Here is a 20,370-nt window from a genome sequence, read left to right on the forward strand (position 1 = left end):
CACCTAGCTTATGCACCCAGCCCCAGCAGGGTATGAGGCTTCTGGAAGAAGTCATATCTGAACCAAGATGTAGACGAGGATCAATGTTATAGTCAGTGTGACTGGTGGCAGGCGGAACAGGAAAGTGCCCATGGATTGTGCCGGGCCTCTGGGCTGGCCTAGAATACCCTTCTCTGTGCCCAGTGGCTGTCCAGGCTCACTGGCATCCTGAGGCTGCTGACTTGCACCTAGTCCAGCTGCCTTTGACCTTGCAGGAGAACGTCAGCTGCCTCAACACCAGCCTGGTGATCCTGATGCTGGCCCGGCGGAAAGAGCGGCTGCCGCTGTACCTGCGGCTGCTGCAGCGCATGGAGCACAGCAAGAAGTACCCCGGATTCCTGCTCAACAACTTCCACAACCTGCTACGCTTTTGGCAGCAGCATTACCTGCACAAGGACAAGGACAGCACCTGCCTGGAGAATGTGAGTGCCCCAGCCCGTAGTGACAGTGGGAAGAGAGTGCCATGTGAGCCCAAGACCGCTCCGAGAGCCAGTCGGGTTACGGAGTGTGGGCAGGCTGCTCACGGTTGCCCTGCCAAGTCCCTGTGTGACACCAGTCTTGGTCCAAGTCCTCCGCACACCCCCAACCCCCCTCTCTCTTCACTCAGAGCTCCTGCATCAGCTTTTCATACTGGAAGGAGACGGTGTCCATCTTGTTGAACCCAGACCGCCAGTCGCCTTCTGCCCTGGTCAGCTACATTGAGGAGCCCTACATGGACATAGACAGAGACTTCACTGAGGAGTAACCTTGAGCCAGGCTTGGAGAAGCTGCTGGGCCAGGACAGGTGTGGGTGAGCGCGAGTGCACACGCCACGCTCTCTGCCCGTCCCTGTCCCTCTCTTGCCTCCCCACTGCTCTGTCTACCCCCGGTCTTCAGGTACAGGCTCAGTGGAAGGAACATCCTAGAAGCTCTTGTCTCCTGGGTCTAAGGACCCGGGTCGCTGGGGAGCTTGTTTCCTCACTGTCCCCAGAGTAAGGACAATGGCACCATGCCCACCCTTCCCTCGAGACCCTGGAGCCCTGGCCTGCCAGAGAGAGGGAACATGGGACGCTGTCTCTGTGTGAGCGTCTCCCATCAGTCCCACAATGGAGAAGAAGATGCAGACTCCTGTGAGCCAAGCTTCCCTGGCCTCGGGGCCCAGGCAGAGAGGCTCCCGAGTCCTGGCCAGGGGTGGGTACTGGAGAACGCTGCCTTCCCCCAGGTCTGCCCATCTCTCCTCCCTCCTGACCTCCCTTGTCTTCCTTTAGCTCCTCTGGTTCTTTGCTCACTGGCCACTGTGTTCATCCTGAAGGGTCCCCAGAAGTGGGGTCCTTTTCTCTCCATCCCTTGGGGCATGGAGCGCCTGTGCCTGCCTGAGCCCAGACACAGGAGCCTGGCCGGGAGCTCACCCTTAGCTCCTCCTGTGTTGCCAGTTTATTAACAGCAAATAAACCAATTAAATGGAGACTATTAAAGAACTTTATTTTAAAGACTGATGTGGACCTGACTTTGTCCATGAGATTCTGTTCCCAGCTCTCCTAGCCCCAAGAAATAAGGACAGTGGCTGTTCATGCAGACATGGTGTTTATTCGGGGTTCCAGGGCTCAGGGAGGGTGGAGTGGCAGATGGGAAGAGACAACAGGATCACACTGGATACTCCTCTTCAGAGCCTGGGGTAGTGTGTCTGTCACTCCTTGTGCTAGATAGGAGAACGAGACTACACTGCAGCACTTGTGTCTCCGCGACTTCAGCACACACACAGCACAGAGGCTGCCTCACCTTGGGGCCCAGGGCATCCCTGGTCCTTGCCCGCAGCTTGTTAGCCTGGGTCTCTGCCATGTCTGCCCGCTCCTCAGCATCGTCTAGCTCGTGCTGGGCCTTGCGGTACTTAGCCAGGTTGGTGCTGGCCTGCTGCTCCTAGAGGCACGTGCAGGGCCATTGGTGACTAAAGGGCCACCCTGCCCCCACTCCCAGAAGGCAGCTGGCTTCCCCTGGTCCTCCCTCCACTCTTCCCCTTACTGGTACCCACACAGGGAAAAAGAAATGGAGACCTTTCTTCAAGAGGTGCCTGTGTGTCACCTGCCCTGAATCCGGCGGTGCCAGGCCTGGGCTGAGGAAAGCAGCTTTCACTTTTAGTCCCTTCTAAAGGTCTAAGTGACCAAGCTCTGGGCATAGGAGTCCCCGGGTTGAGAGGACATGGAGCCACCCTTAGTGCACCGCTGCCGATACCTCCCTGGCCACAAGCCCGGAGGTTGAAAGCGGCTCGCCTCGGGCGTCCTGAACACAAGCCTGGGCCCAGTGTGCTCACCGCCTCCTCGAACTGACGCTTGTAGCTCTTGACCTTGCTCTGTAGCTTGTCCACCAGGTCCTGCATGCGAGCCAGGTTCTTCCTGTCCTCCTCCGTCTGGGCAAGCACAGGGGAGCTGAGGGCTTGCCCGGGCTGGCTTTGCTCCAGTGCGGCCTCCTGCCGGGGACCCCGTCACCCACCTGGTAGGCAAGCTCCTTGACACGGCGCTCGTGCTTGCGCACGCCCTTGAGGGCCTCGGCGTGTTTCTTCTGCTCCGCATCAAGCTCTGCCTCCAGCTCCCGCACCTGGGGACGGTTGGAGGGTGGCCTGCTGGCTGGGCCAGCCCTAGCCTCAGCCCCAGGGGAAGGACGGATTTCGGGTTGCGCTCACCTTGGCCTCCAGCTTCTGCACTTGCTTCTTGCCACCCCGGAGGGCGGCCTGCTCCGCCTCCTCGAGGCGCGCCTGCAGCTCCCGCACCGTCTGCTCCAGCGTCTTCTTCATCCGCTCCAGGTGTGCGCTGGTGTCCTGCTCCTTTTTCAGCTCCTCAGCCATCATAGCTGCCTGTCGAGGAGGAGGAAATAGCATGGTGGCGAGGGGCAAAGGTAGTCCCTTTGGGCGCTGGACCCGCTCATCCCCGCCCTTGGCCCAGCCTCACATCGGTGATGGCCTTTTTGGCCTTCTCTTCGGCTTCCCGCCTCTCCTGCGCGGCCTCCTCCACCTCCCCACTCAGCTGGGCCAGGTCCACCTCCAGCTTCTTTTTCTGGTTCAGGAGGCCTGTGTTCTGAGGGGGGCAGAGCCTCAGCTGGCCAGCAGGGCCCCGCCCCCGTCCTTGGCCACATCTTTGGCCCACGCGCACCTGTGAGTGCAGTAGGTTGAGGCGCTCGGTGGCCTCCAGCAGCTCCTGCTCGGCCAGCCGTCGGCTGCGCTCGCCCTGCTCCAGGGCGGCCCGCAGCTCCTCCAGCTCGGCCGCCAGCAGAGCCGCCCTGCGCTCCAGCGCCTGCCCCTGCTCGCGGAGCTCGGCCGCTATCCGCTGCTCCTCGTCGCGGCCCGCCTGCTCCTCCTTGAGCTGGGCCTGCAGCAGCCTCGTGGCTGCCTGTGCCTCCATGACCTGGCGGGTGGCGTGGCCCAGCTGTAGCTCCAGCTCATTGAGGTCCCCCTCCATCTTCTTCTTGAGCCGCAGCGCTTCGTTGCGGGCCCTCGTCTCGGCATCCAGGGAGGCCTGCAGGGACTCCACGGCCCGCTGGTGGTTGCGCCTGTGAGAAGGTGGCATGAGGGCAAGCTTGGCCTACAGGAGAGGAGCAGGTCGGGCAGTGCCTGTGGCATGGAGATGGGAACCCATCTGAGAAACAAGCGAATTGCTCCTGTGTTTTAAAGCCCCTTGCGACTTGCCAAGAACAGCAAGTTTTTTTGTTTTTTCACTAGAAGCCCAGAGGGACATGGGCTGAGCCCTGGCCCTGAGCGTCCTTTAGACTGCCGGGGCAGAGCAGCTCTTCCTGCCCGTGTGCCGCCGTAGGCATAGCAAGGCTGCTTGGCGGAGACCTCAGGTTGGTGCACTCCTCGTCCTTCTCCGCCAGCTTCCGGTCCACTTCTGCCTTGACCTGGGACAACTCCAGCTGGATCCGCAGAGTTTTGGTCTCTTCCAGCTCCAGGGTCCCCTAGGGATGCGAATGAGGGTGTGAGAGGCCGGGAGCCACGGAGCAGAGTCCACCCACCCCGGCGGCCGGCCCTGACCTCGGCCTCCTCCAGTGCGGCCTGCAGCTCGCTCTTCTCCCCTTCCAGTGCCTTCTTGGCTTTCTCCAGTTCCTGGATGCTCTTCCCACTGAGGCCGACCTGGTCTGTGAGGTCACTGATCTCCTCTGCGGGGTGACAGAGCACTGAGGACTCAGCAGGTCACTTCCTCCACTCCAGCTCCGAGGCGCCCCTCAAGCGCCCTGGACCCAGGTCCTACCCTGCAGATTCTTGTTCTCGCGCTTGAGCGTCTCCAGGGCCTCGAGCGCCTCCTCGTGGCTGTGCCGCAGCCGAAAGAGCTCCGTGCCCAGAGCCCGCGCCTCCCTCTGCGCAGCCTCAAGTTCGCGCTGCGTCTCCTCCTCCTGCCGCCTGCGCTCCTCCAGGGCCCGCTCCAGGTGCCGCTGCTTCTTATCCAGGGCGGCAGCGGCCGAGGTGGCCCGCTCCAGCTCCAGGCTCACGTCCTCCGACTCCGTCTGCAGCCGCAGCTTGGCCTTCTCCAGGGAGGAGCATTTGGCATTTGCGGCCTCCACGCCTTCTTCTGCCTCCTGCAGCCTCAGGGCCAGCTTCTTCCTGGATCACGGACGGGCAGGGCCTGAAGAAAGGACCCCAGATCCCCACCACCCGAATCTCTCCTGGGTCACGCTATGGTCGCTACGCACTTGGCCTCCTCCAGCTCCTCCGTCCTTTGGATGGCGTCTGCCTCGTACTTGCTCCTCCACTGGGCCACCTCGGCGTTGGCTTTGGACAGCAGCCGCTGCAGCTCAGCCTGAGCCTCCGACTCTTCCTCATGCTGCTCTCGGAGCAGGTCACAGTCGTGCCGCAGAGCCTGCACTGCGTGAGCCAGCGCGCCCTTGGCCTGCGGGGACAGCAGTGGCCTCAGCATCAGGCGCAGCTAATGGCCCCAGCGGCCACCTGTGTGCCACGCAGCGGCCAGTGCCAATCAATCCACCTTGCTCTCCTCCTCCAGCTGCCTCCGAAGTTCCTCCAGACTCTGAGCCGCCGAGGTCTTGCCGCGGCTCAGCTGGCTGATCATAGACTCCTTCTCCTCCAGCAGGCGGCCCAGCTCCCCTGCGGGGAAGGGCCAGGGGTCCAGTCGGCCGGTCGGGGGGCACCGCCTCCACCCTCCCTGGCACGGCCCGGCTAAAGGGCCTCACCGTTCTCCGTCTGCAGCCGCCCCCGCTGCGTGCTGGCGTCCGCCAGCTGTCGCTGCAGCTCCTCGGCCTTGTTCTTGGCCTCGCTCAGCTGATCCTCGTAGGTCCGGCACAGCTTTTCTGCACTGGCCTGGAAGCCGGGGTCAGGTAAGACAGGTTTGTGTGCACCCAAGGGACTGGGACGGGGCACTGGGTGTGAGAGCGGGGGTGGAAACGAGCTTCGAGGTCCAGGCTCCTACTGTGGCCACAGACTGGCGGCCTCGAGGCCCAGCCCGAGGTCCGTGAGTCAGGTAGTAGGTACTGGATCTGGACTCGGCTGCGAACAGGTGGCAGGATTTGAGGGGGGGAGGGGTGTCAAAGTTGGGTGCTGGGGTTCAGGACAAGAACGGTGTTAGGGCTGAGGTCCAGAGTGGAGGCCACACTTCTATTGCGTGTAGGGCTGAGGGTTGGGTTGAATCAGAACAACATGGAGCCAGGGCATGAAGCTGGGCAGTCGGGGTTAGAGGTCAGGACTGATGGGGAGCGGGGGGTTCGAGGCCAGGGTAGGTGTGCGGGGTCAGGAGGTCCCTGCTCTTGCGGAGTATTGGCGAGAAGCGGCCAGAGCTGGAGAGGGTCGGTCCGCGCGGAGTCTGACTGGCTGCAGGCCGGAAGGGGGCGCACCTTGCCTCGGGCCAGAGTCTCCACGCTGGCACCCAGGTCGTCCACCTCCATGCGCAGCTCGCTCTTCTCCTTCTCCAGCTTCTGCCGGATGCGCTGCAGGCTGTCCACCTGCTCGCCCAGCTCCGCCGCGCTCTCCGCCTGCTTGCGGCGCAGGGCGGCCACGGTGGCCTCGTGCCTCAGGACGGCCTCCTCCAGCTCCCGCCGCAGGCGGCCCAGCTCGGCCTCGCGCTTGCGGCAGCCCTCCCGCTGGCCGGCCGACGCGCCGCCCGCCTCCTCCAGCCTCTCGCTCAGCTCCTCCAGCTCGCGCGCGGCCTCCGCCCGCTGCTTCTCCACGCGGGCCCGGGCCGCTCGCTCCGCCTCCAGCTCCTCCTCCAGCTCCTCCGCCCGAGCCTGGGCACACGGCACCGACGCCCTGAGCCGCAGAGCCAGGCCTGCTGGCCCAGCGCGGCCCCCGCGGCCCCCGGCCTCACCTGTAGCTCCTTGATCTTCTTCTGCAGCTGGACGCCCAGGAGCTGCTCGTCCTCCACCCGCAGGCTCAGCTGGCTCAGCTCGGAATCCTTCCTGGAGTGCCGGGCGGGAGGAGCCAGCGGTGGCCCTACCTGCCGCCCACCCGCCCGCCTCCCTCCGGGAGGAACTACGGGCCCCAGCGCTGCATGTCTGCCGTCCTCAGCCCTGGCCCAGCGAGGGCAGGACCTGACCCCTGCCCCAGCGTCTTCCCCAACGGGGCCGCGAGGACTCAGAAGGGCAGAGAGCCCATCTTAGACCCCACACCTACTTCTTCAACTTCTCCTCCAGCTGCTGCTTGTCCTGGGCCGTGTCCGTCACCATCTCCTGGGTCAGCTTCAGGTCTCCCTCGAGTTTGCGCTTGGCGCGTTCCGTGTCCATGCGCAGCTTCTTCTCTTGCTCCAGGGAGCACTCCAGCTGTGGGGCAGAGGGCGCTCAGCCTCAGCGTCAGTGTCACCACCCTGGCAGTCCCCCAGGGCACCCAACTCACGTCCTCCACTTGCTGCTCCAGCCGGATCTTGGCCTTGGCCAGCGCGCTCACGCGGTCCTCCTCAGCCTGCAGGTCGCCCAGAGCCTGCTGGTGAGCCTCCTGCAATGCCTTCTTCTCCTTGGTCAGGCGGACCACGGACTCATCCAAGGCAGCCATCTCCTCCGTCAGGTTCTTCACCTGTGCCAAGGCCCGGTTCACGGTGGGGCCGACCCTCCCCACAGGCGGTCTGAGCAGCCACCCCCTCCAGCTCAGGAGACTGAGCCTCCACCGTCCCGCCTAAGGGGTTTATCTCCTCCTCGCGATGTGAAGGAGTCATGGGTGAAGCTTCACAGCCGGGCATAGTGCCTGGCCCGGAGGAGGAGACCAGTGGGTGGCACCATTTACAGTATCAACACGGGGTCCATGAGCCGTGTCCTAGCGCCCCCTGCGGCAAGCTTGCAGTCAGGACAGGTGGTAATTGCTTTACTAAGCACCTACTGTGTATACTTGTAGTGTATGCTTAGCAAAGGCCAGTTACACCCAAATCCTCAGTCACCCTAATGAGAAGTGCTGGTGCCCCCACCTGACAGAGGCGAAAACTGAGGCTCTCAAGAGGCAGTGACCTGCCTCACGCTACAGAACAGGGGCCCAGGAGAGCCGGAAGGGGCCCTTGTTGCCACCCAACACCAAAACTGGTCCCCAGCTCAGGCCCTTCCCACACCTTGTTCTCAGTGGCTTGTTTCTCCTTCTCGGCCTTGGCCAGTGTCAGCTCCAGGTCATCTATGTCCTTCTTGAGCTCCGTGCATTCGTCCTCCAGCTTGCGCCTGCGCGCGGCCAGGTCAGCGTTCACTTCCTCCTCATCTTCCAGCCGCTCATTCAGCTCCTTCACCTTCGCCTCAAGCTGCACCTTGGATTTGATCAGCAAGTGGCAGCGCTCTTCCGCGTCCGCTAGGTTGTCCTGCTCCTGAGGACATGGGGGGTGGGCGGTTCAGGGAGAGCCAGCGTCTGAAGGCTCAGCCCTGGGAAAGAAAGGCCCTTTGTCCGTGCAAAGTCAACTCCAGGGCAGCAGTTAAGAGCACTGGCTGCTCTTCCAGAGGTCCTGAGTTCAATTCCCAGCAACCACATGGTGGCTCACGACCATCAGTAGTGAGATCTGCCCTCTGCTGGTGTATATTCACCTACATTAAATAATGAGTCTTTTAAGAAACAAAAAAATAAAGTCAACTCCAGTGAGGCTCATATTGGCAGTTCAATTTGATAGACGAGGAGTCCAAGCACCTACACTCTACTGGGCTCCGGGACTACTGCAGGGGCCTCTGCCGGGCCTGCCTCATAACCCCAATATTAAAAGGAGCATTTTACAGCTGTCATGGCCGTAGATTCCCCAGGCCTCAGCCTGAGGCCAGCATCCAAGTGACATTCAAAACCTATGCTGGGGAGTTTCCAGAGTTTGACCCCTGTCCTCTGGGTATCACCCTGTTACCTGCCTCAGGGTCCCGTGTCCCTGAACCAGAGAAGGGAGCAAGGGTATAGTTCAGGGAGATCAAGGCTGGGGGCGCTGGGGCTCCCCAGCAGCTTTAGGACATGTGGACGCTCAAGGCCTTCGGGGAAGGCTGGGTAGACACTGAGCCTCCAAGGCCTCATCTCCTGGTCCTTCCAGAGTAGAAGGACAACACAGAAGGCCCAAGTGCCCAGAGGCCTCCCCGCCCCCAGCTGTGCTGGCCACAACCTGCCCAGCCCTTGTCCCACTCACTGCCTGCAACTGCAGGGCCAGGTCGTTCTTCTCCTGAGTGACGCTGACGTGAGTCTCCTCCAGCTCCTGCCGCTTGGCCTCAGCAGCAGCCAGAGCCCCCCGAAGCCCCCGCAGCTCTGCCCGCAGCGCGGCCAGCTCCTCTTCCGCCTGTGCTGAGCGCAGCAGCGGCTTCATCTTGAAGAAGAGCTTCATCCAAGACCAGTTCTTGACGGCATTGAAGGCCCGGATGTTCCACTGGATGGTAAACAGGGCGTCCCTAGGGAAGGACAGCTCTTGTGAGGCGGCAGGCCCTGCCCTTTCAGGGTGCTTTGGCCTCTCTCTGTGTAGTGGTCCTAGCAGCCCTCGGGGTAGGCGAGTCTGGAGGAGTGGCCCACCTCCAAGGCAAAGTCCGTGCCCTCCAGATGTCCACGGGGCCTGCGCAAGTGTCTGAAGACAGCTAAGCTAGCAGGCCCCGTGCTTACAATGTTTGACTCGGGCCCTCCTCTATGGTACCCACTTGAGAGGGCCGCTTTCTACTTTAACCAAGAAAGTGTCCAGGCCACGCTCTGGACATGCAGAAGGGCAGAGGCCGCTCTCACCCCAAATTTTAAAAACACGTTCTTTTTAGTGTGTGTGTATACATGTACCACAACTCACACGTGGAGGTCGGTTCTCCCTTTCTACCGTGTGGGCCCTCGGGATTGAACTTAGGTCATCAGGCACGGCAGCAGCTGAGCCATCACTCTGGCCCTCACCCCGATTTTCAGGTGATAAAAATGGAGGTTGGGGTGACAGGACACAGAACCTCACCCCGACCAGCCATCGGGGGCAACCGAGGCAGTATGGCAGGGCTGGGGAGGCTTGGGACGGCGATCACACCTGCACCCCACCCCCCACCCCACAGCTACCTTCCTCCGAGCATGCGCTGGTACTCCAGGCGCATGAGGCGGCCCCGGCTGCGCGCCTGCAGCAGCGTCAACACCTTGGCCAGGCGCTGGTCGCGGAGCTCCTCCAGGGTGCCCAGAAGTCCAGCCTTGAAGAACACCTATGGGCGGGGGCAGCCAGAGTGGGACCTCGGTCCAGGGTGAGCACACGGACCCAGGCTCAGTCCTAACTCCAGTCCAGCCTGACCTTGGTGTGGCCAAACTGATACTGAGTGTGGTCGATGTCCAGGGAGCCCAGGAGCTTCTCTGTGGCCTTCCTGCTGTCCACAAAGGTGTCATCTGGGATGGCACTGGGGTTCAGGATCCGGTACCTAGGAGATAAAGGAGACGCTGCCATGGACAGGACAGGCCACTGACGATGGGAAGCCAGGAGCTGTAGAAAGAGAATCATGATTGCCTGACCTCTGAGAGGTGAGGTTCCAAATGGACATATGCTGTACAAGGTGGCAGAGGAAAGGTGTTGCCATGCTGGGGGACACAGAACATTCTGTACAAACCTCAGCACAGGGGCAAGGTGTGTGGCATACACCCGAAACCCCAGCACTAGGGAGGCAGAAGTGGGAAGATCCTTGAGGCCAGCTCGGTTGCCCGGCCTGATCCTGTCTCAGGTTGGGCTTGGTGGCTTCAGTGCAATTTAGTGAGTTTGTAAAGGGATGTGGTTTTTGTAACAAGCATGCGCTACTTTTATAATTTCTTAAAGGCAAAAACAGAAGTGGTGGACTGTAGCATCTCACCCATTTAAGAAACATTTGAGACTCTATTGAAAAGGAGCAAGGATTCCTGTCATGTCCACTTACATAGACATTCACACACGTGTACAGGTGTGGCAGTGGCCACTGCAGGGTAGAGAAAGTCCCAGAGATAGGAAAGGCGCCTTCACTAGGGGGAACTCGCCAAACAAGGAGTGTGGGTCACTGGGCTACTGGCTGTTTTACAATCAGAAACAACAGCAATGTGCTGGCATGTGCCTGGACTCTCAGAATTCAGGAGCCTGAGGCGGAAAGTTATTTTTAATTGCCTGCAGGTATGGACTCATGGAGACCAGAGGGGGGTGCCAAAGGCCTTGGAGCTGGACTCACACAAAGCTGCTTGTATGGTTTTAAGTCTCTCTGTGTGTGCCACACACACACACAGGCCAGGAGACAGCCTCAGGCTATCCTCAAGAATTCAGTCTGTCTCCTTTGAGACAGGGTCTCCCATCACCAGGAGCTCAGCAATTAGACTGCTCTAGGCGGGCCTAGAACCTCAGAGCTCCTGGCTCCTCAGCACCGGGACAAGGAGTGTGCACCACCCTGCCCAGCTTTTTAAATTTATTTCCTCATTTAGTTTTGGTTTTTGTGTTTGAAATGCTGCCCTTGAACTCACTTTGTAGCCAGGCTGGCCTCAAACCCTTGGTGACCCTCCTGCCCCAGCCTGCTCAGTACTGGGATTATTGGTATGAGATACCACACCCAGGAGTGTTGAGAGTTTGAGGTTAGCCTGAGCTACACAGCAACACCCTGCTTTAGAACAACAGATGGGGGCGGTGCGGACTCGTGCCTTCAGAGTCTTCCGAGATGGGGAACCATCTCCTTGGTTGATGATAACATAAAGACAAACTCACAAGCTCTGTGCGTAGCCACGCCCACTCGTACAGTATCTGTGTATACATCTAATGTGGACAGCAGGTGGCCGCTCCTGATACTTGTAGAAAGGGAAGAAACTGAGGACACTTCCTTGTAGCTTAGCAAACAGCTACCACCAGGGGAAGCAGGAAGGGAGCCGGGAAGGGGGAAGGGAGTCAGGTGCATTCTTTACCTGTCAGGCAGTCCTCCAGGCCCAGTCCACACAACCCCACACTTAGTTCTCAAATCTGCAGACTCTCTGGCTGCTCACCTGAGCTCCGGAATACTAAATCCAATCCCACTCCTACCTTATCCCCTTAAACCCCTTTCCCTGGCCAGAGCGCCTCCTCCTCAGGAACCTCTCTTTGTCCCTTGGGCTCTAGCATGTCCCTCCCACCCCTCAGGCTCTAAGAGCAGGAGGAGGAGGCTGAGGCAGCCAGCACCCACCGCTGCCTGAAGTCTGCGTACAGCAGCCTGTTGGGGAACCCTTGGCGGCAGATCCGGATCCCTTCCAGGACCCCGTTGCAGCGTAGCTGGTGTAGCACCAGGAAGGAATCCATGACCCCTGGGCGTGGTGGGAGTGGGAGAAGGAAGTTAGAAGTCTGAGGATGTGCCTTTAGGTCCCCACACTGGTCTTACTTTGAGACCGAGCAACCCTGCAAGGTGAGGGTCTTAGAAGCTTCTGTCTCCCCCATCCTGGCCACCCAGGGACACTACCTGGAGTCTTGTTCTCGTTGGGGACAATGCACCGGACGAAGTGGGGCTGAGTGGCCCGCAGGTTGGTCATGAGCTTGTTCAGGTTCTCCTGGAGTGGGGAGAGCAGGGAGAAGGCACGGGAGGGGCAGGGAACCAGATTTGGATGTCACAGTGGATAAGGATCAGAGGGGGCTGGGCAGAGGGACCCAAATCCTCCTTGTGACACCTGCCCCGTCCCACCCCCCACCAAAGTCTTCACACACACCTCCCACCGCCCCCTCCCGCGGCTCCTCCCTCCCCCCAGCCCTGCCCAGGCAGCGTGGAGGCAGGCAGCAGCACAGACTTGCTGTGATGTTCACATGGAGAGGAGCTAAACATCACTGCAAGTCTTAACAGCTGCCCGCCCAAGACACAGGGACAGCAGGGAGCAGAGAGGGCAGGGCGGCCTGCAGGGCCAAGGCTGCTGGGGCCCTGGGACCTCACCTTGTGGAGCTGAGACACCGTCTGAAATGCTGCTGCCTTCTTGCGCTTCTCTTTCACCCCAGACTTGGGGGGCTCAGCTAGGAGAGATAATGAGAACTGAGCACCGCAGAGAGCATTGCTCTGTGGCTCCCGGGGATGGCCAGCTTGTCCCTCCGTACTCACTGGAGCAAGAGCCTGCATAGTTCTCATACAGGGTGGCCAAGAGTCTGTTCTGTGACTTTTGGAAGATGGGGACCACCGTCTCATTGAGGGGATCCTTGTTTTTCTCCAACCAGCCCACGATGCTATAAGGTACCTAAAAAGAAAAGTGGTGAGCCCGGGTGGTGAGCCTGAGGAGGGACGGGGGACAGTGGTGGAGTGTGGAGCCCCAGCGGGCACCTACCACGCCTGCGTAGTGGACCACCTCGAAGTGAGCCTGGTACTTGCGTTTCTTGTCTGGGCGAGGCTGCTGGAAGTTAGGTGACTTCCCAGAGTGGTTGTCATAGAGCTTGGCCCTGAAGCTGGCATCCGAAGCCTTGGGGAACATGCACTCCTCCTCCAGGATGGATAGAATGCCCAGAGGCTGGGGACAGGTAGCAAGATTGAAGGGCCAGGGCATGCTGGCAAGGCTCTTAGACCCTCTGTCTCCAGACTAAACTCCTTCTGGGAGCCGATTCACACCCATAACCCAGCCATCTGCAGGAGAGCCCGGGACACGTGCAGACCCACCTTCCAGGAGGGAGGACTGGGTTGACTTTCAATCCCCGTCCTGCCTGTGTGTGCAGATTTGGCGTCCTTGTGTTCTATGAACTAAGATCCACAGCTCATGTGTGCACACTAAGTTTGTTGTTTTTTTAAGGCCAGTAAGTCTGCATCGTGGTCCCCACACTCATTAGAAATAGGGATCCCTATGGTTTTTCTTTTTAATAACTATCTGTTTGTTTGTATGTATGTTATGTGTGTGCCTAAGTTTAAGTGCCCATGGAGGCCAGAGGGAATTGGATCCCTTGGACCTGGGGTTACACGAGATGCCTAGTGTAGGTGCTTGGAACTGACCAGATCTTTTCCAAGAGCAGCAAGTGCTCTTAACTACTGAGCCATCTCTCCAGCCCCCACACCTTCATTTCTTAACTGAATAGAAAAGTATTCACTTCAATGCTTATTTAACAGACAAAAACAATACAAAACAAAAAACCAAAAATCAACCACCTAAATGCCCAACAGCCAGAGACTATCTGACAGTCACCTGCTGCATGGCCTAGTCTGACTTCTTCACGGCATTGAAAATGCATGTTCAGAGGGAAAACATACTACAGACCGGGTCTGGGTCTATAAAGAACGTATGTGCTGAGCTGTCAAGATGGTTCAGCAGGAAAAGACACATGTCACCAAACATGGCAATCTGAGTTCTATCCCCAGGACTCATGTGGCTGAGGGAGAAAAATGACTCCTGAACTGTCCTCTGCCCCCACGATGCCACAGTTTACCAACACAGTAACACACAAAGCAAATAAATACATCTAATGATTTTAAAAAAGGAACGAACATGCCTGGGGTAAAGCATCTGGAGTGAATTAGCTCAAGGCCAAGGCTCAGGCTGTGGGAGGCTCAGGGGGAATCCCTCCCCCCTGTCCAGTGTGGCCAGTTTCATTTTCCACCCTTTGTGCAGCGGCGAAGCAGATGCAGTGTGTCACAGTCCAGTGAGCATAGTGCTCGGGTCAGTTCTGCACAGGGACTGGAGAATGGCCGAGCTGCCCGCAATCCTGGATGCATATCATCCTTACATCACTCATGCCCCTACTCACCTACCCACGTGTGTCCATTCCCACCCATGTGCACAGCCACACACTCATCCACACGGATATACAGCTGACACAGGCCTGCGCGCACACACACACACACACACACATACACACACACACACACAGGCTGCTTCTGGCAGGGTCCCCACCCTAGGCCTGACCTTCTCGATGAGGTCGATGCAGGGCTGCAGGTCCAGGCCGAAGTCGATGAAGACCCAATCGATGCCCTCCCGCTTGTACTCCTCCTGCTCCAGCACGAACATGTGCTGATTGAAGAACTGCTGCAGCTTCTCGTTGGTGAAGTTGATGCACAGCTGCTCGAAGCTGTTGAACTGTCAGAGGCAGCGGCCCCGTCAGCAGCTCCTTGCGGATGGGGGTGGGGGGTGCGGGAAGCAGGGCTGTGTCCCCCACACCCACCCCTCGGCCTCTGCCTCAGAGGGGACAGTGCCTAGGTTGAGAGCTGTCCTTACCTCAAAGATCTCGAAGCCAGCGATGTCCAGGACCCCAATGAAGAACTGTCGGGGCAGCTTCGTGTCCAGGGTCTGATTGATTCGAGACACCAGCCACCGGAACAGTCGGTCATAGGTGGCCTTGGCCAGGGCCCCCACAGCAAACACCACCTGTGGATGCAGGGAGGCAGCGTTGGGGGCCTGCCTCAGTTGTTCCGGGGCGAGCCTTAGTCTGAGGGTCCTCACCTGCTCCACGCTCTGGCCCTTGGTCACATACTCGTTTCCTACACGGACCCGGGGGTGCAGCAGACCTTTGAGGAGGTCCCCACTGCTGACCCCCATCAGGTAGGCAGCCTTGTCAGCACCTGGCGGGCAACATGGCTTGGATGTGGGGAAGGTCAGCAATTGGGCATTTAGGGGAAGGGTCTGTTATCACAGCCTGAGGCTAGAAAAGGAAGGTTGGGAAGAATTGGGCCTGCACATCGTCACCTTCAGGAAAGTCCAGAGCTCAGACAGGGACGGAGAACACTGAGGTCAAAGGTTATGGGCTGTGAGCATGCACAGAACAAGGTGTCCAGGGTAAAGGCCTGCCAGGCTGGAATTAGAGGTCCTCACTCTCAGTGCCGTCTGCCTCGGCCTGTTCCTCTCTCTGCTTCTGTTTGAACTTCATGTTGCCAAAGTGCAGGAGGGCACCCACGATCTTATAGCAGGCACACTTCTCCTCCACGCTGAAGCCCAGGATATCCATGGCGTGCTGAGGTGGGAGGAACAAGGCAGGTTCAGAGGAGGGTGGGTCCTTGGCCACCCCACTGATGACATTTCCTGGTTCCTACCCAGCCCACTTGTTCACACTCTCACACCACACCACACACCCACCACACACACCATGAAGCCCAGCATGGTACCACCTCCCACGCCCCACTCCCGACCCCCCACCGAGCATACGTCAGTGGCGATGAGCTCCTCCCCATCATCCATGTTATCCACCGTGGTGACCCCCTGGCTGCAGAAATGGTAGTCGTAGGGGTTCATGGACAGGAGCAGCATGTCTGTGGACAGGGAGGCCGCGTTCTCAGGCTGCCTTCCCTCTCCAGTCCCACCACCGGCCTTGGGGCATCTCTGTGAACAAGACCGCTTGGGCTTCCCTGGAACCTGAGCTTCTGGGCCCTGTCATCCACACATGTGGCTTTTGATTTGTTATTTATTTTTATATATTTAGTCTTCTAAGACATGTTCTGTGTAGCCCAAGCTGACATAAATTCAAGATTCTCCTGTCTCAGCTCCTCAGTACTAGAATTACAGGCATGGCCACCTGGCTGCTTCTTTTTTTATAGTTGTGTGTGTTGTATGTGTGTGGCTGGGGATGGAACTCAGGACTTTGTCTCCTAGACAAGTTATCTCTATTATTGAGTTGTACTTAGCTCTTTCAAACTTTCATTTATTAACATAGTTATTATCATATTTATTCCTTTTGTCTAGACAAGGTCTCTCTCCATAGCCCTGGCTGCACTGTTACTAGAGCCAGGCTGGCTCCGAACTCACAGAGATCTGCCTGCCCTACTTCTTGATCGCTGGGATGAAAGCGCATGCCACCAGGCCCAGCCCTTTTCATTTGTAAGTTCATGAATCTCTTTCTGGGGTTCTCTGGGGAATGCTTTTCCGTCCAGAGGTCTCCCTCACCTTTGGACCACTGCTCATGGTCATCCCTCTAGCCCAGATTCTGAGTTGGACACTGGGACAAAAGGAGGACCATACTTTGCCTTCAAAAGGCTTGCGAAAGTGAAAGTGGATATAGATTACTACTGGGGTTCCCTCGGTGCTGGGTGGGCTTCTAGTCTCAGGATGGCAGGGCAATGGAGCTTAGAGGCCTGTTCCCTAACACAGGAACACGCGCACGCACACACGCACGCATGCACACTGCTACCACTGCCACCGTCACCCCCCCTTCCCCAACAACCACCACCACCAAAAATAAATACACAAAAAATAAAAGAGGGCTTAGTGACAAGAAGCAGCAGCAGGAAGAAGTGTGCAGGGCACAAACAGGCTGTGAGTCTCTAGGGGAGTGGAGGTGTCCCACACCTCTCCAGAGAGGGTGAACCCCCATCCCAGGCCTGGCCTGAGGGGGCCCAGGCAGTCTTTTGGGTTCCGAGCCCCCATCCAGGCCCTCACCCTGCAGCTCCGGCTTCTTCCCCGAGAGGATCTGGTAGTACACGTGGTAACCACGCTCACCAGGCAGCTGGAAGATCACTCGGGACTTTTCCAGGAGATCTGTGGGAAAGGAGGACTAGCCTCTGTCTCTGCCTTCCCGGAGCAAAGACCGCAGCAGGGCAGGGATGGGGCATGGCAGCTACGAGAGGCGGGGCACGTGTGGAGGTGCCTGTGGGCAAGGGCCGGCCTACACCAGAAAGCGCCTTCCCGCTGTTATCTGTGTCACTGTGTGTGACTGTGTCTGCCTCTGCAGAGGACACTGTCAACCTTCTGTGTGGAGACACAGGTCTCTCAGCTGGACCCAGCGCTCCGATGAAGCTGTTGCTCTAAGGCTCCCTGCCTCGGCCTCCCAAGGGCTGGGAATACAAGCGGGCACCACCCCCACTTGGCATTCACACGGGTTCTGCGGACCTGAACTCCAGTCCTTGCACTTGCACAGCAAGTTCCTTACTCATGAGCCCTCTCCCTAGCTCCCAAGAGGAGCTTCTGAAGCAAGGACAGGATATGATCAACTTCGGGCTACAGGCGAAGCAGGAAAGTAAAGACTAGGAGGCCAGTGTGATGGGTGAGGTTAGACTCAAGCGGGAACTGGTTGGGGATGGAGAGAAATGGCCAGAGCAGACAGAGGCAGGAGGATTGGCTCGGCTCAGCCTCTGCCCCTCCTCCCACACTGCCTGCCCTCTCCCGCACTCACAGCTGTCAATGTCGGCAGAGGCCAGCTTCCCGGAGGGACCGAAGTGGATGCGGATGAACTTGCCCTGCAGCCGAGGGACATGCATGTTGAGGGTTCCCACCACCAGGGCCTCCCCGACTGCCGACCCCTCCCCACCCACAGCAACACATCCCCCGACTGCCCACTCACAAAGCGAGAGGAGTTGTCATTCCTCAGAGTCTTGGCATTGCCAAAAGCCTCCATGGCAGGGTTAGCCTCGATGATTTGATCCTCCAGGGTGCCCTGGTGGCAGCAGGAAGGAGGGGCCAGGGCAGCCCATGGAATCTCTGGTTGTAAGGAGAAGTGGGCATCCCCAGGACCCCGTAAGTGTCTGCCCCACAGCTGGCCCTATACTTACCCCGGTCTTTGTTGCCAGAAATTGCTGGAGAGAGAAGGAACATGTCAGAGGGTGTGAAGTCTTTCTGGGTAAGGGTTGGGCATCGGGACAGTGGGATAGTATGTTAGTCACCCAAATATTTAGTAATGTTAAATGTGGCATTCTCCCCTTGCCGACTCTGGACACCTTGCTCTCCTGAGGCCATTAGCTGGGAGATGCTATACAGGGGAAGCAAGGGCTTGAGGCAGGGGGTGCCACCAGGTCTCCTCTGTACTCAGCCCAAGCCTGTCTCTGGCTGCTCAGGGATCTCTTCACTGTCCATGTCCACACAGGGGCCTGCCAAAGCTCCTCCTCCTCCGTGAAGACCTCCCTGATGGCTGAGACTGTGGATTCTTCTTTCAACTCCACTTCCTACCCTAACCTCGCTGGTGGCACTTTCACAAACGTCTCCGTACTACGGTAGCTGTGTCTTCAGCATGGTGTGTGGACTATACCCAGCACAGCCCTGATGGCCACATATGTCAGAGCAGGGAGCTGATCTGCGCAGGGACACACAGCAAGTCCACGTCCTGGGGGTCACCTCAAGCATCCTTCCCTCCGTGTTTCCATTTGTTCCCCATCCCACCCCACCCCTACCCAAATGCCAAGCTCCTAGGAAGGGGAGAAGGAAAAGAATGGGTGCCGGGATGGCTAACATGCCAGTGGGGACCTTGTGGCCATTCGTTCATTTATTGACCTGAGACACATTCTGGGAAGAGACAGGAAGGGGCCTGCCCTCCCTGTATAACTCACACCCACTGCTTTTGTTCAAGATGCTCTCTGGTCATATTTGAGCTCAGGGGAGGGAGGCAGTGCAGCTTTTAAGTCCCCAAATCTTGTGGGTGACCTTTGGCTGACCCCTCTGTCCTGACTCAGGCTCCGAGCCCCTTCCTATGCAGGTACTCCCCTGTCCCAGCCCTTCCAGTTGTGTTCATGTCAGCTTTGGGCCGTGTCATTTTTTCCCGTTATAGGGTCACCCCATTTTTCTGCGGTCTCCTCAAAGGCCTTTTAGGGTTTGGAGAACATGGTGGGGGAGGAAGGGAAGAAAGAATATCAAAAAGTCAACAGCAAAAACAAAACAACAATGGCTGCAACCAAAAACCAAAACAAACAAAATCCCAAAACCAAAACAATCAAATGAGGAAAGGGAGAAGGGAGGGAACAAAAGGAAGGAAAAAAAAAGGAGAAAGAAAACATAGCAAGAATTTTAAAAGAAGAAAAAAGAAAGAAAGAAAAGAAAGAGAAATTCGCCCCAGAATAAAGCAAGGCTCAACAGGACCAGGAGTGCGGGTTGTGCGGAGGACACCTGGGCTGCAGAAAGGACCGGTCATATCAGTCAAGATGTGTGGAGCCAGGGGAAGCCACAGAAACCTTGACAGCTGGCCTGTGGGCCAGGGACAGGCTAGTAGTTCACATTAAAAACAACAAAAAATCCTATGCCTCCAGTGTTTAAGAAGTTTCAAAAAGATCGTAATCAAAACCACAGGCTGTGCTACCGTCAAGAATTCCCAGAGTCCTCCGCTCTGGGTAATCACCCTCTGTGGATGAGCCTTTAGGTGGCAGAGGGTAACAGCGCCCTCCATGAACGCAGTTCAAGAAAAACAATCACTTCCAGGTAAAAGCAGCCTGCAGGTCCCAGTGGAAATGTCACACACACAAACATGTCCAGGAGCAACAATGTGGCTCCGGCCTGTGCGGTGGAGGGGAAGGTAGGCCAGGTGCAGGCCTAACACAGTCGAGGAGGTGGCCACAGGTTTTCTGGTCAAGCCTTGCTCAGGCCAGAGTCTCTCACACCAAGGCAGGAGGCTCAGGCAGGGCTGGGTACTCTGGGAGGTTGCAATTTTAAAAAGAAAAAGAAAGAAAGAAAAAAGAACAAAACAATGGGGAGCAGTGGGGATTGGTGCCCAAGTGGGCAAATCTTACTGCCTTCTTGCCCGGCCCGTCTCCCAGGGCAGCGACGATGGCAAAGTACTGAATGACCCGCTTGGTGTTAACCGTCTTACCGGCCCCCGACTCTCCGCTTGGGCAACACAAACATGAGTCACCAATGCTCGTTTGTCTCTCTAATTCCCCCAGCCCCCCAACCTCAACCCTCCCCTGCTATCTCTACTCCGTATCCCTACTCCGTATCCCCAGATCCAGACTCCCAGGTACAGAGCACTCCATGGGATAACGGCACCAATGCGCCACAACCTACTGAGTACTAACTTAGCTCGTGGTACTAGGCCAGGCTCCCTACCTCCATCGGAAGACCCCAGAGGCCGGACCATGAGCATCTTATGGATAAGAAAATGGGCCTCGGAAGTTCTGGACCTGCCTGTGCTCTGTGCAAGGTTAAACGCACTAATTTTGTGTGGCAGGTTAAATTGTTCTGTTTGCATTGGTGAGGTTCAGAGGCCACAGGCACAGAGCGAGAAATGGGAATGTGAGTGCCTGAATCCAGCTTGTTCTTAATAACCAGGCTGAAGCTGTGTGTGCGCTCACAGGCGTGCATGGGTGTGTTTGCATGTGTTGGCCTGACTGGGCATGAGTCCGATACACATGAAATGGATCACTTTCCCATGA

The 20,370-nt window shown here is 58.0% G+C and overlaps 2 protein-coding genes and 1 long non-coding RNA gene across 4 annotated transcripts in view; 2 read left to right on the forward strand and 1 right to left on the reverse strand.

Moving 5' to 3' along the window:
- Window positions 1-1,508, forward strand: part of Trpc4ap (transient receptor potential cation channel subfamily C member 4 associated protein) — a 67,373-nt gene extending 65,865 nt beyond the window's left edge. For both annotated transcript variants that reach the window (XM_021640506.2, XM_021640507.2), the window contains exons 18-19: window positions 255-461; window positions 647-1,508. In XM_021640506.2, coding sequence (XP_021496181.1) covers window positions 255-461; window positions 647-784 — 345 coding nt within the window. In that variant the 3' untranslated portion in view covers window positions 785-1,508. The remainder of the gene's footprint in view (window positions 1-254; window positions 462-646) is intronic.
- Window positions 1,509-1,585: 77 nt separating this feature from the next.
- Window positions 1,586-20,370, reverse strand: part of Myh7b (myosin heavy chain 7B) — a 40,392-nt gene continuing 21,607 nt past the window's right edge. Inside the window, exons 7-41 of the mRNA XM_060382992.1 lie at window positions 19,729-19,825; window positions 17,788-17,811; window positions 17,580-17,672; window positions 17,412-17,475; window positions 16,679-16,777; window positions 15,452-15,555; window positions 15,122-15,260; window positions 14,753-14,871; window positions 14,528-14,677; window positions 14,219-14,389; window positions 12,659-12,838; window positions 12,439-12,571; window positions 12,277-12,353; window positions 11,815-11,902; window positions 11,545-11,662; window positions 9,681-9,804; window positions 9,458-9,594; window positions 8,571-8,826; window positions 7,539-7,781; window positions 6,839-7,015; window positions 6,620-6,765; window positions 6,315-6,405; window positions 5,845-6,234; window positions 5,188-5,314; window positions 4,983-5,101; window positions 4,693-4,889; window positions 4,254-4,603; window positions 4,037-4,161; window positions 3,845-3,960; window positions 3,162-3,558; window positions 2,961-3,086; window positions 2,696-2,866; window positions 2,506-2,610; window positions 2,327-2,422; window positions 1,586-1,935 (exon numbers count right to left, since the gene is read on the reverse strand). Coding sequence (XP_060238975.1) covers window positions 1,663-1,935; window positions 2,327-2,422; window positions 2,506-2,610; window positions 2,696-2,866; window positions 2,961-3,086; window positions 3,162-3,558; window positions 3,845-3,960; window positions 4,037-4,161; window positions 4,254-4,603; window positions 4,693-4,889; window positions 4,983-5,101; window positions 5,188-5,314; window positions 5,845-6,234; window positions 6,315-6,405; window positions 6,620-6,765; window positions 6,839-7,015; window positions 7,539-7,781; window positions 8,571-8,826; window positions 9,458-9,594; window positions 9,681-9,804; window positions 11,545-11,662; window positions 11,815-11,902; window positions 12,277-12,353; window positions 12,439-12,571; window positions 12,659-12,838; window positions 14,219-14,389; window positions 14,528-14,677; window positions 14,753-14,871; window positions 15,122-15,260; window positions 15,452-15,555; window positions 16,679-16,777; window positions 17,412-17,475; window positions 17,580-17,672; window positions 17,788-17,811; window positions 19,729-19,825 — 5,422 coding nt within the window. The 3' untranslated portion in view covers window positions 1,586-1,662. The remainder of the gene's footprint in view (window positions 1,936-2,326; window positions 2,423-2,505; window positions 2,611-2,695; window positions 2,867-2,960; window positions 3,087-3,161; window positions 3,559-3,844; window positions 3,961-4,036; window positions 4,162-4,253; window positions 4,604-4,692; window positions 4,890-4,982; window positions 5,102-5,187; window positions 5,315-5,844; window positions 6,235-6,314; window positions 6,406-6,619; window positions 6,766-6,838; window positions 7,016-7,538; window positions 7,782-8,570; window positions 8,827-9,457; window positions 9,595-9,680; window positions 9,805-11,544; window positions 11,663-11,814; window positions 11,903-12,276; window positions 12,354-12,438; window positions 12,572-12,658; window positions 12,839-14,218; window positions 14,390-14,527; window positions 14,678-14,752; window positions 14,872-15,121; window positions 15,261-15,451; window positions 15,556-16,678; window positions 16,778-17,411; window positions 17,476-17,579; window positions 17,673-17,787; window positions 17,812-19,728; window positions 19,826-20,370) is intronic.
- On the forward strand, window positions 5,192-19,347 carry LOC132653757 (uncharacterized). Its single transcript, XR_009591616.1, has 4 exons — window positions 5,192-5,331; window positions 5,923-8,811; window positions 15,986-16,120; window positions 18,099-19,347. It is a non-coding gene; the product is annotated as an uncharacterized LOC132653757 (long non-coding RNA).

Source organism: Meriones unguiculatus, chromosome 4, assembly GCF_030254825.1.
Source record: "Meriones unguiculatus strain TT.TT164.6M chromosome 4, Bangor_MerUng_6.1, whole genome shotgun sequence".
NCBI lineage: Eukaryota > Metazoa > Chordata > Mammalia > Rodentia > Muridae > Meriones > Meriones unguiculatus.